Source organism: Hippopotamus amphibius, chromosome 6 (assembly GCF_030028045.1).
Source record: "Hippopotamus amphibius kiboko isolate mHipAmp2 chromosome 6, mHipAmp2.hap2, whole genome shotgun sequence".
NCBI lineage: Eukaryota > Metazoa > Chordata > Mammalia > Artiodactyla > Hippopotamidae > Hippopotamus > Hippopotamus amphibius.
In genome coordinates, this window is record NC_080191.1 from 84,222,914 (window position 1) to 84,235,736 (window position 12,823).

General features: G+C 39.0%; 1 protein-coding gene across 1 annotated transcript in view; it reads left to right on the forward strand.

Moving 5' to 3' along the window:
- COL9A1 (collagen type IX alpha 1 chain) overlaps nt 1-12,823 on the forward strand; it is a 93,415-nt gene that overhangs the window by 34,742 nt on the left and 45,850 nt on the right. The window contains exons 11-18 of the mRNA XM_057739581.1: nt 4,207-4,260; nt 4,561-4,596; nt 7,525-7,548; nt 7,922-7,975; nt 9,253-9,306; nt 10,088-10,120; nt 10,887-10,943; nt 12,706-12,759. Coding sequence (XP_057595564.1) covers nt 4,207-4,260; nt 4,561-4,596; nt 7,525-7,548; nt 7,922-7,975; nt 9,253-9,306; nt 10,088-10,120; nt 10,887-10,943; nt 12,706-12,759 — 366 coding nt within the window. The remainder of the gene's footprint in view (nt 1-4,206; nt 4,261-4,560; nt 4,597-7,524; nt 7,549-7,921; nt 7,976-9,252; nt 9,307-10,087; nt 10,121-10,886; nt 10,944-12,705; nt 12,760-12,823) is intronic.

Below are 12,823 nucleotides of genomic sequence, written 5' to 3' on the forward strand. Positions count from 1 at the left end.
CTGAATGGATACAGCTGTTATCCGTGAATGATGTTATGTGATTAGGATAGTGGGTAATAAAGAAATTATTCTGAAAGTTCAGGGTAAGTGGAAATAGTCAGGCATCAAAGAAATATGAGGCGGCCATGGAGCACAGTGCCGGTGGTTAATATCTAGATTTTTTTGCTTTATTTGCAGAACCCTTCTGAATGAGGTTTTAAGCTCCCAGAGGGCGGGGTATGTCACTTCATGTGAACTCTTCATCAGCATTTAGTGTAGTCTGACCACATAATAATGATGATAATAAGAACAGCTAACATTTACTCAGGGTCCACTCTGCCAGGCACTGTTATAAATACACTGTATGTAATGTCCCATCGAATCTTCACAGTTACTGTATGAGGTAGATATTAATATTATACCTATTTTATAGGTTAGGAAACTGAGGCTCTATACAGTTGAGCAATTTGCCCATGGTTGCACAGGAATTAAGTGACGGAGTTGGAATTTGAACCAAAACTAAAGGTGATGTGGAAGGACAGCTGTAAAAACCCCTCCATCCAACAGGCTAACACAGATTAATTTATTCAGTAGTTGTGTATTGAGTGTGTGTTAGATGCCAGGGCAATGTGCTAGGATGTGCAGTCCTGTCCTCATGGAGCTTATGCTTTTATACATGGCTATTTCACACAGAGCTCACTGGATCATCTGACACCAGAATGTATTTTCATTAATGCAAAGAACCTCCTAGTGATTAGACATAGTTTACCATGTCTTATGGAAGCAGCCTCCAGGTTATCCAGCCATTCTGCTTCCTTATTATGTGGTTGAAGTTCTACCATATATAGTAGCTACTGTCCTCCAACCTTGTCAGTTATTTCAGCCACAGAGTGAAGGTGATTAGTTAGCTGTGTGTGTGGGAATTAACCAGGATTGGTCTTGGAGGGTATATGCATGAAGTGGGCACTGGATGTCCCATTTGTCAGACGTGCCCTGAGGCTTATAAAACCCACGTGCTATATGTGTTTCAAGAGTACTCCTGCAGGTAGGGTTTGTTTGCTGAAATACAAAGCCAGCGTTCTATTACCATAGGTACTTAGCAACTAAGATGTTGGGGCCTGTTCCTAAATTATACTGGGGAGATTGAAAATCAAAGACAGCCTGTCAAAAAATCTTCCGTGTGTGTTTGATAACTTTATTCTTTGGTAAATTTCCAGTAATTAACATTTTCAGTTCATTCTTTTCATCTTCCTTTGATGCACTGTTTGGAGTTATGAGGGAAATTAATTGATGTAGAAAAATGTAAAAATGGTGACAGTGAAATAGTCTCTGTATGTTACATGAATGCATTTTGTTGGTATTCATGCAGACTATGACAGATTAAATATGGATTTTGGTAATTCATTTTTAAGTAAGGCTTTCATATTTTCAAGGAATCCCTTCCCTCCCTCCATTAGTATCATTTTAGTCTTTTTCAAAATATTGATAATAGAGTGGTTTTATAAGTTATTTACATATGCATGCATATATGTACATCTATGTATGTATATATCTACAGATAGACGTATATATGTTTATCTTTAGTAAGGTACGAGGGTGAGTCAAAAATTATCCGCACTCTGGCTGTAGAATTTATTTTAATTAACTTTTACAAAAGACAAATACATCATTTTTCAACATAATCTCCTTACTTTTCAGTACTCTTTGTCCATCTGTCAACAAGGTTTTGTATGCCCTCATTAAAAAATGTTTTAGGCTGAGCTGCAAGCCACAAATGCACCACTGTCTTCACTTCTTCATCAGAAGTGAATCTTTGTCTTTGTAGGGCTGCCAAAGGGGACCAAACAGGTGAAAGTCTGATGGAGCAAGATCAGGACTATAGGGAGGATGCTTTAACACCTCAAAACGAAGTTTTTGCAGAGCGTCGACGTGTGGGCAGAAGTGTGCGGATGTGCATTGTCATGCAAGATTACAGTGCCCTTGGATAGCAGTCCTCTGCATTTAATCCGAAGTTTAGGTCTCAGCACAAACTTTTGAAACCGAAGTCTGTTGTGGATTATTTCATAGGCACATCCATGGCTGATTTGCAAATGATTTATCACATAATCCACTGTCACTTGTCTATTCGACAGAATCATTTCACGTGTACGCTCAATGTTGTCATCAGCTGTGGACGTGGACGGGCGTCTGGCTCCTTCTTGATGGCTGACACTTGTACGATCTTCCTTGAACTTCTCTATTCATACACACTTCTTCATGGCAAAACACTTTCTCCATACTGCTCACAAAGTCTTCAGTAAATAATGGCATGAAGTACACCCTAAGGCCACAAAAAATGAATCACTGCACACTGCTCTTCTTTCGCGAAAAGCACAAGTGGGACATCCATTTCTGCTTGCACCGCAGTTACAAATGAACTGATATAACACGTTCACACCTGCACAGCAGTGACTGGGGAGACGGTAGCCTTGAACAGAAAGTGCTGATAAGACAGTGCAACCAACAGAAATTTTGATATAAACTGGAGTGCGGATAATTTTTGACTCACCTTCATATAATTTCCACATTACATAATAAATGACAACATCTAAAAGTAAAGAAAAAATTAATATAAAAGTGCATCTTCACCAGATGTGGGAGTTTGGATGTACATGTAATGCTATTACACTTTGGTATCTATTTTATATTGAGGATGATGATAAAATAAGTGCTCATAGGGAAAATTACAGCATTTGGAAGTGATGCTTTAATAACTAACTACTTTAGCATTACATATGATGGTTATAAGTGTGTTTCAGGTAATTGACTTAAATTCTACATACTGAGTGGCACAGATGAAAATGTACACTTGATAATAGCTGTTTTCCTAAGGGAAGTAGCCTAGAAACATACATGCCCTCAAGGGATTCAACTTTAAAAGTTAATGTTTTCCTTAAGCAGTTGTCGTTGCTGGAAGATGGCTAGAGAGCTTTAGACAGCTGTAAGGCAATAACGAGACTGATTAGTTTTAATTCCTAGTGAAGGAACATTTTAACGCTCAAGACGTTATTCAAGAGCTATAGAGACATATGGTATTTTTGTTTTATAAACTAAGTAAAGGAGGTACATAAATACAGCTAAATAGCAGAGCCAAGACCTGTTATCCCATCAGACTTACTTATTGGAACACTGTAATTATTATTTTGCATTTTTCAAAGTAGAGACAAAACACTGAATTATTGAACCCTATGATCAACAATGCATTTAGCAGGAAGTTAGGAATAGGATAAAATTTATCAACGAAAAGTGAGAGACGGATCTTATGTTAAACATACCTCTGAGTAAGAATAAGCAAAGGTATGTCTTTTTTTTTATCATGTGGTTTTTATCCTTCAGTTTGTTAATATGATGCATCACATTAATCGATTTGCATATATTGAAGAATCCTGGCATTCCAGGGATAAACCCCTCTTGATCATGGTGTATGATCTTTTTAATGTGTTGTTGGATTCTGTCTGCTTGTATTTTGCTGATGATTTTTGCATCTAAATTCATCAGTGATATTGGTCTGTAATTTTCTTTTTTTGTAGTATCTTTGTCTGATTTTGGTATGAGGGTGATGGTGGCCTCGTAGAATGAGTTTGGGAGTGTTCCTTCCTGTGAAATTTTTTGGAAGAGCTTGAGAGGATGGGTGTTAGCTCTTCTCTAAATGTTTGATAGAATTCATCTGTGAATCCATCTGGTCCTGGACTTTTGTTTGTTGGAAGATTTTTAATCACAGTTTCAATTTCTGTACTTGTGATTAGTCTGTTCATATTTTCTATTTCTTCCCGATTCAGTCTCAGAAGGTTATACCTTTCTAAGAATCTGTCCATTTCTTCCAGGTTGTGCATTTTATTGGCATATAGTTGCTTATAGCAGTCTCTTATGATGCTTTTTGTTTCTGTGGTGTCTATTGTAACTTCTGTTTCATTTCTAATTTTATTGATTTGAGTCCTCTCCCTCTTTTTCTTGATGAGTCTTGCTAGAAGTTTATCAATTTTATTTATCTTCTCAAAGAACCAGCTTTTAGTTTTATTGATTTTTGCTATTGTTTTCTTTGTTTGTATGCAAAGGTATGTCTTTATAAAGATTTGTATCATACATAGGTAACCATCCTATACATCATTAATAAATTAAGTAAAATTATCCACTTAGCGGTTTGCCTAAGGATGCTACATTAGTTCTAACATCATCTTGCTTTGTTAGGGATTAACAGGACCTGATGGATCCCCTGGCTCTGTTGGACCAAGAGGACAAAAAGTAAGTTAGCCACCTGGTATGAAGTTAGCCATCTGGTATGAAGTTAGCCATCTGCTATTTAGTTGCTGGTATTAATTAAATGCTGAAGGATCATTTCATTGTATTTTCAAATCAATTAACAGCCTAGTTGTGAAGTAGCTGAAATACACTTGTTCAACGAAAATTGTGTTTTAGTTGAATTAAATTATACCCGAAACACTAAGATGGAGTGTTGTAATGAGTTCAGTATTTATGCAGTCTGCATACTTACATATTCATGCTACTAAAAGCTAAGTACAATGAAGCTATTTTTATTTTTAGGGAGAACCTGGTGTGCCGGGACCTCGTGGATTTCCAGTAAGTAAATGTAGAGTGACATGATTGATAATCTCCCGTCTTTAAAATTCTGCTACTGTGAAATTTTTCACTGTAGTTTTCTACATAATACACATCACGAAGGAGATTATGACTTATCTGCTATGATAAGCATTCTGACTATGAGAAGAAAACTTTTTGAGCAATTTGAATGTATGATGTAAAATACGTTTGCAAGTGGCATTTCCCAATAGACAGCCCCTTCTCTGTCCCCACTGATGGAAAATGTTTCTTGCATAACAATAGCAAATCTGAGTATTCAGTGTTTAGACCTGGGCATCACACCATTTTCTCCACAACTGGTTTTATGTCTAATGAAATATTGGCCATCAGGTGTTATCACCCACCTGGTTCCCTGGCAAGTCTTTTTCTACATTGCACAATCCAGCAGACTTGTGTTGTTTCTCTCTGTAAGAGAATGGGGTTCTCAGGCTGCTATTTCGTTTCCTATTTTGCTGTTCATTCCTCTTTTGTTCTTGTCATTAATCTGTATTTTTCCTCCTTGTTTGCTATTCACACTGATTTCTTTGCTGTGTTTCAGTGTCTGTCAACTTTTCCATTATAAGCCTATTTTCAGAAGTGAATAGCTTGCTGGCCTTTCTCCCATATTTTCAACTCAGAGCTCAACATCATAGAGATGCCCCCCCCCTTTTTTTTAAAATTTAGTGAAATTTATCAAACCTCTAGGTCTCTGATAATGAAATAACATTGATGACTTTGGTATTTCCAAGCATAACATTTATTTCCCAAATTGATCCATATATTAAAATGTTCAAATAGAACTAATTTTTCAAAGAATGCCTTGAGAAAGTCCCACTTATCATTAAAACATACTGCTCATGTGAAATTCATGCTTGTAGTAGCATAAAAAATTAGACATAATAATATTATTATTAGAGGATGTACATTGATTCCACTGGGCGCTTCATATATGGATATTTTAGACAAGGAAGTCTGGAAGTACAAGCTATCAGGGATATGGTATCAGAGATAGTTGTGAATACAAGGGATTCAAGCCAACAGAGGAGAGAAAACCCCAGGCCGGGAGATGGACCCTGGAAAGCATAGAGAGACTAGGGTCCCTAGGCAGCTAACGCTCAGTTTTACTAAGTTCAACAAGCATAGAATTAGAGCTTATGGTGTACGAGGCCCTGTGCTTGGAACTGAGCCTGCGAGGCTGCATGAGGCATGGTTTCAGCCCTTGATCACATGCAGTTCAGTGTTGCTCAAGAGATAGAAAATGGGAAGGAGTGGGAGATGGGATGACTAGCTTTAAAATAAAATTCAGCGTACTAAATGAGGTTCCCATTGGAGGTCATTTCAGGAGTGACACTTTCATTTTCATTATCTACTGGATTTGGTGTCTGGACATATAGCCCTACCTGTCAAGGGGAGTGTTTCTAAACCCTTTTATTCTTCCCCTGCCTCTCTGTGCTACTAGGGAGAGGAAGTTTCAGGAACTTCCAAATATCACATTAAAATTTTAAAAAATATTTGTTTGTTTATTTACCTATTTTATTTTTAGCTGTGTTGGGTGTTTGTTGCTGCACTTGGGCTTTCTCTAGTTGCAGCAAGTGGGGGCTACTCTTCATTGAGGTGGCTTCTCTTGTTGCAGAGCCTGGGCTCTAGGTGCTAAGCCTTCAGTAGTTGCAGCATGCAAGCTCAGTAGTTGTGGCTCATGGGCTTAGTAGCTCCGCAGCATGTGGGATCTTCCTGGACCAGGGCTTGAACCCGAGTCCTTTGCACTGGCAGGTGGATTCTTATCCATTGTGCCACCAGGGAAGTCCACACATTATAAATTTTAAAGCAGTGTTGTATTGCTTTTAATGTAGGCTTCTTAATAAAACACGACTACTGATATCACTTATATGCAGAATTTAAAATATGATACACATGAACTTATTTACCAAACAGAAATAGACCCACATAGAGCTATATGTTATGAGGTGGATAGACCTAGAGTCTGTCATACAGAGTGAAGTAAGTCAGAAAGAGAAAGACAAATATTGTATGCTAACTCACATATACGGAATCTAAAAATTGTACCGATGAACTCAGTGACAAGGATAAGAACGCAGATGCAGAGAATGGACTGGAGAACTCGAGGTTTGGGAGGGGGCGGGGGATGAAGGGGAAGCTGAGACGAAGCGAGAGAGTAGCACAGGCATATATATACTACCAACTGTAAAATAGATAGCCAGTGGGAAGTTGTTATATAACAAAGGATGTTCAACCCAAGGATGGAAGATGCCTTAGAGGACTGGGAGGGGGAGGATGGGGGGACTCGAGGGAGGGTGGGGGGGGAGTCAAGGGAGGGAGGGAATATGGGGAGTTGTGTATAAAAACAGATGATTGAACTTGGTGTACCCCCCCAAAAAAATAATAAATAAATAAAAAAAAAAGAAAACAAACTTATGGCTACTAAAGGGGGAAGATGGGGAGGGATAAGTTAGGAGTTTGGGATTAGTGTATACAAACTGCTGTTTATAAAATAGATAACAAGGACCTACTGTGTAGCACAGGAAACTATGTTCACTATCTTGTAATAACCTATAATGGAAAAGACTATGAAAAAGTCCGGTTGTGATATGCCTTTTTGTGAGTAATGGTACATTCTCCTGACAGCAAGCACGGATGACTTCTTTATTTTGGTTTTCTTTGAAAAAAGTTTGGAAAAAGTATTACTTAGCTTAGACATCAAAAGCATATTTGAGGAGCTGAAGCAAGCTTCTTCTTTAGAAGTAGAGCCGTGTTTGCTTTTCTTTATCCGGTCCTTTCTTTAGAATGAACATCTTAAGTTTATTTAGTGGTAAACTTTATTGTTTATTTTTTGAGCTGAGTTATTTCTGTATCTGTATTTACACTAAGTATAGGTCACGTACCATAACAACTTTTATTTTAATCTTTTAGGGCCGTGGTATTCCTGGACCTCCTGTAAGTATCACCTCTTGGTTTGTTTTACATAGTGTATTAAAGTAGCGTATTTCTCAGATCCCAACCTTATTCTCCAGCTAACACTGTACCCAGTGGTGTTTATAGTGTCTTACCTGAATGATCTTAGGTAGGTGGCTACTGTGACAGCATCCCTGTTCTGCTAAAAATATTTTATTAATTTAAGGAATTTCTGTTAATTTAAGAAATTTCTATTTAAGTAGTTAAAATTCAGTCAAATGAGTTGTCTCACGGGAAACCAAAGCTAGCACAGATACACAATTCTAAGTCAGTTGTTTATCATATTTGATATCACTTGTCATAGACTGTAAAAACTTCCATAAATCACCGCGTTCCTTTAATTTGTTGACTTCAGGGTCCTCCTGGGGGAGCAGGACTCCCCGGAGAGCTTGGCCGTGTTGGACCGATTGTGAGTACACACACAGCACATTGATAGACATTTGCTGATTTAATAGAAGATGTTCCTAGGGAAGGCACATTGCCCTAACTTTAAGCTTCCCCCTGCAAATCCAAGAGACAGCAGGTGAATTTCCTTCCAGTTTGTAGCACTGATGAAGACCACGGTAGTAATGCTGCCTCGCTTTTGTGGACTGATTTTAATTTTTTCCCCAAAGTTTTCAGCTAAACTTCTCTTCCCAAAATCTAGAATTAGTGATCAGGTTGAGAAGTGTCACCTTCGTTGTACAGACTCACAGCCAGGATTGGAGTCCAGTGTCTCTTGTATTAGCCTGTTTTCATGAAACGAAGTGAATAGTCTAGAATTACTATCATGTACATTTATGTTAGGATCGTGAAATCATAATTGAACTGACAGAACTTAACTTTAGTCAATAAAGAGCTGAACTTCATGGAAGAAATTGCTGGTAATAAGTGCTTGATGTTAATATTCAATAAGTATTCCAAAAATGTTGAGGCACTGATGTTATCTGAAGGATAGGTAATTGTGAACTCATTGAGGGTCAGAGTCACGTATTATATACCTTTCTTGCTTCTCTGTGGGTGCTGCTGTTTGACAAATTTATTTACTGAACATATGAATGAGTATGAAGTAATTGTAAAATTGATTGTAAGATGCTTTTGACTTATGATAAAATATTAGGAAGGAAAACATATGCCAGTAGTAAACTCTGGATATTAAGTCTAATTGGAATCCTTTTTCACCTGAATGGCTTCTTTGAACTTTAAACTTGTCCCATTTGCAAGTGCGTGCAGTGACAGACCCAGTGACAGCTTCTAGGTGAAGAGCCCCAGGGATGGGTGGCCCTGCAGAGGTGAACTTCCCTGTCACAGCTTCAGGCAGGCGTGAGCCTTCCTTGCTGCACTTAGCTGGACGGCACTAGCAGTATTGGCTGCTCTGGTTCCCCTGAAAGTCAACTGGAGAAATGTGTAGTGTTTCCACATTTTGCAGAGTAGATAAAGTGATCATCCTATAGAGAAGAATTGGCTATTACCCCCCAAGTCTCCCTCAGCCTTGTCTTATTACTTTGGTGAGACTGGAACTCCTTTATTCTTCTGATTTTGTGGAGGTAATTGGATTGTAGGTCACCCATCGATTTTGGTGGCAGGTCCATGCAGGATGAGCTCTGCAGTGTTTCTAGGAATGTCATTTTCTCATGCCTCACCAGTTTTATGTACTGTGTTTTGACATGTGTATAACCACTGTGTCACAATTTTCAAATAACTCAGGGCGACCCTGGGAGAAGAGGATCACCAGGCCCCCCTGGACCCCCAGGACCCAGTGTAAGTTATTTGCAGCTTGAATTTCTCTGCTTCTGAGCTTTGGGATTAAAGAAACCTAAGAACCAAAAATACAAGCACCTTTAAATTGAGTCATTGTCCTAAAGTTTCAAAATGACTTTGATTTTTTCACTCATTCAGAGCATGGTCTTTTTAAGCTAGAATAGTAGAGAAATCACAATAATTTAAAAGATGGTTTTCACAGGAAATGGTTTACTCATTGTATTTGAAGTGCTTTGAGGCTTGTGATTGCTCAGATGTTCAAAACTTGGGCATATAAAAGGAACATTTTTGAAGGAACTAGTTTGTACAAAGGATTCACACAGTAAGCACTTTTAAAATGTGGTTAATTAGGAGATTATCCTTATTTTCAATTTATGATTCAGAATTCTCCATACTTTCTATTCTCTCATTTTATTTCCCTTCAATTCCCTGAAAGAAATAATCTACTGCTATTTAGATTTCTCCAAACAAAATAGGCCAAGTCAAGTTTTTAGAATATTAGCAAATTATATACTCTTTATTCTTTATAATTTATTGAACAAATGTATTTATTGTATTTTCGTCCAATGAACTTTCTGTTATTAGTAAGTTTGAATTTCACTGTATTCTTTTCTAAAAAAATACATCTTTATTGGAGTATAATTGCTTTACGATGTTGTGCTAGTTTCTGCTCTACAACAAAGTGACTCAGCTCTATGTATACATATATCCCCATATCCCCTCTCTCTTGAGCCTCCCTCCCATCACTATATTCTGAACCTTAGTATTTTCTTTACTTTAGGGAACAATTGGCTTTCATGATGGGGACCCATTGGTAAGACATTTTCCTTTGAACAACATAGTTTTAAGTCAAAGATCAGGAATGATTTTCAAAAGATGAATTCTTTTTAAAATGATCTCGCTGGAATGTGTTGTGTTTCTGTGTTTTACGCTACTCAGATGGCAGAGCAGTCAGTCGGACTGGTGAACTTGTTGCTCGTGTACACTCAGAATAACCGCTTTTCATTATAGAAATATTTTTCTTTTTTCCATAATCTTTTTACTTTATGACTAAGACATGCTTTTCACCAAAGCACCCCAATGTTAGAAGACAGAAGTCAAATTATTCCCTCTGAGACTTGTTTTACTTCCAGACTAATATTCAAACAATGTTAGGAAAACTGCACCAAATGCAGTTTTGGTCCATTTGTTGGGGGGTTGTGACCTTGGGGACAAAGCTGATGGAGTGGAGGAGGGAGTGGGAGGGGAAAAAGGTCAGGTCCTGGGACAGTAGCCTGTCTGCAAACATTTTATTTCTTTAACAAGTTAAATCTGAAGTAAATATGGCAAACTAGTAGCATTCATTAAATTTGGATGGCAGATACATGGGGAAAGTGTTTGTTATATTCTCTGTAGCTTTCTGTAAGCTAGGACTATTTCTGAGTTTAAAAATAAAATAATAGTAAAAAAAGAAAAGGGGTAGTCAGAGTTATGTAATGAATATAATTGCATTGGGGTTCTGTAGCTGGAATCCCTAAAAGATGTACCATTTTGTCATAAAGTAGAGGCTCTCGTTTACTCTCTCTCTGTCTCTCTGGCAGTGTCCCAATTCCTGTCCACCGGGTCGGTCGGGATACCCAGGCCTGCCAGGCATGAGGGTAAGAAAATAATCTCCGTGCTCTATTTTATTTTCAAGAGTATTATCCACAGGAAAAACAGAGCCTTTCCTTGAAGCACTGGCCTTCCCGGTGCAGAGACCCCACTTTGATGGATCAGGCAAGTCTGTGTCACTTATTCTGTGGTCCTTATTCAGTCCTGGAAATTCCCGCTCGTGCCCTGACAGACACAGATGCTTGATTATTCAGTACTTCTGCTGTGCAGGGAAGAAATACCAATGAAATGTATTGGATGGAGAGACCCTAGACCACCAAATGAAGGTTCAGAAGTTTGCTCCAGTGGTGAGGGATGGGGGCCAGGGACTCTACACACAATGTATTTGAAACTGTTTTAGTTAGAAAGAGTTGGAAAAACTGCAGGGCCTCCCTGGTGGTGCAGTGGTTAAGAATCCACCTGCCAATGCAGGGGACTCGGGTTTGAGCCCTGAGCCAGGAAGATCCCACGTGCCTCGGAGCAACTAAGCCCATGTGCCACAACTATTGAGCCTGCATGCTGCAACTACTGAAGCCCCCGCACACCTAGAGCCCGTGCTCTGCAACAAGTGAAGCCACCTCAATGAGAAGCCCACACACCACAATGAAGAGTAGCCCCCGCTCTCGGCAACTATAGAAAGCCCGCGTGCAGCAACAAAGACCCAATGCAACAAAAATAAATAAATAAATAAATTAATTAATTAAAAAAAATAAAATAAATCTTAAACAAAACAAAACAAAAACCTGTGCAAAATAGAGAAGAAAAGATACTTTCCAAAAGTGTTTTCTCACTCTGTCGTCATTACTTCAAAATTGCGCGTAGGAATAAATACCAAATGCTGGGGTTAAATGCCTTTCTCTCTCTAGTCTATGAGTCTAAAGTGATTTTGAAAAATTCCAGATCAGGGGAGTTCTGCCAGGATCTGGAAGGCTCGGAGACACTGGGGTTCCCATTGTGGATTTCTCTGAGGTTAGCTCTGGTGGGTTCCCACAACTGCAGAAGACTTGGGCCTGGGTTGGTGTCTTGTTTTTCACAGAGACTTGCACTCTTAGCACAGGATGAAAGCTCTGATAGACAGTTTTGGAGTGTTTATTTCACATTTGCCTCATGTTACTGCCCAAAGCACACATATGCTTGGAACAACAGGTGGCTCGACTGTGAAACGTGGGGATTTCTTCTCACGCTCTTCACCCTTCACTGCCTGCTGTTTGTAGCTTTCCCTTTGCACTAAACTGTGTACAAGAAAAGGCGGAATGCTGTGCATCTGGGGAAGCCCTCCTCCTGCCTCCAGGAAGGAGATGGTGTGCAGGAGGCAGAAGGTTTTCAGAGGAGCCTCTGGGAGCAGGGAATAGCCCTTTGGGTGGGTCAGCTGTCATCTCTGGAAAACGAGTTACTGATCCTGGAGAAGACTTCATGCCCTTGACCCAACCGTGAGAGGCCGTTGGGGAAGGAGGGATCAAGGGACCAGAAGGCAGTGAATCGTTGCCTAGTTCTGAACTGGGTAATGGAGTGTTTGTTATTGCAGAAGAGTGTTTGTTCTTTAACCGAAAGTGATATTCATTATATACAGGAGTCAGGTAATACACATGATGTTATTAAATTCTCCTAAGGCTGTGATTTCTTTGTGACATAACCTTTCTTTTAGCAGCATATTGACACAGATTTTAGGGGAGCAGGGTCACTTTATGAGCCCTCTGACCACTTTCTGTGCCAAACCCAACAATCTACTTATTTATTTCTCTACTTACTTATGTGTTTTTGCATTTTTAGGGTCATAAAGGGGCTAAAGGAGAGATTGGTGAACCTGGAAGACAAGGTCACAAGGTAAGAACAAGAAATATTTAGTGGGTAAATTGTGACTAGGAGGTCGTGATGACTTTCGCTGTAA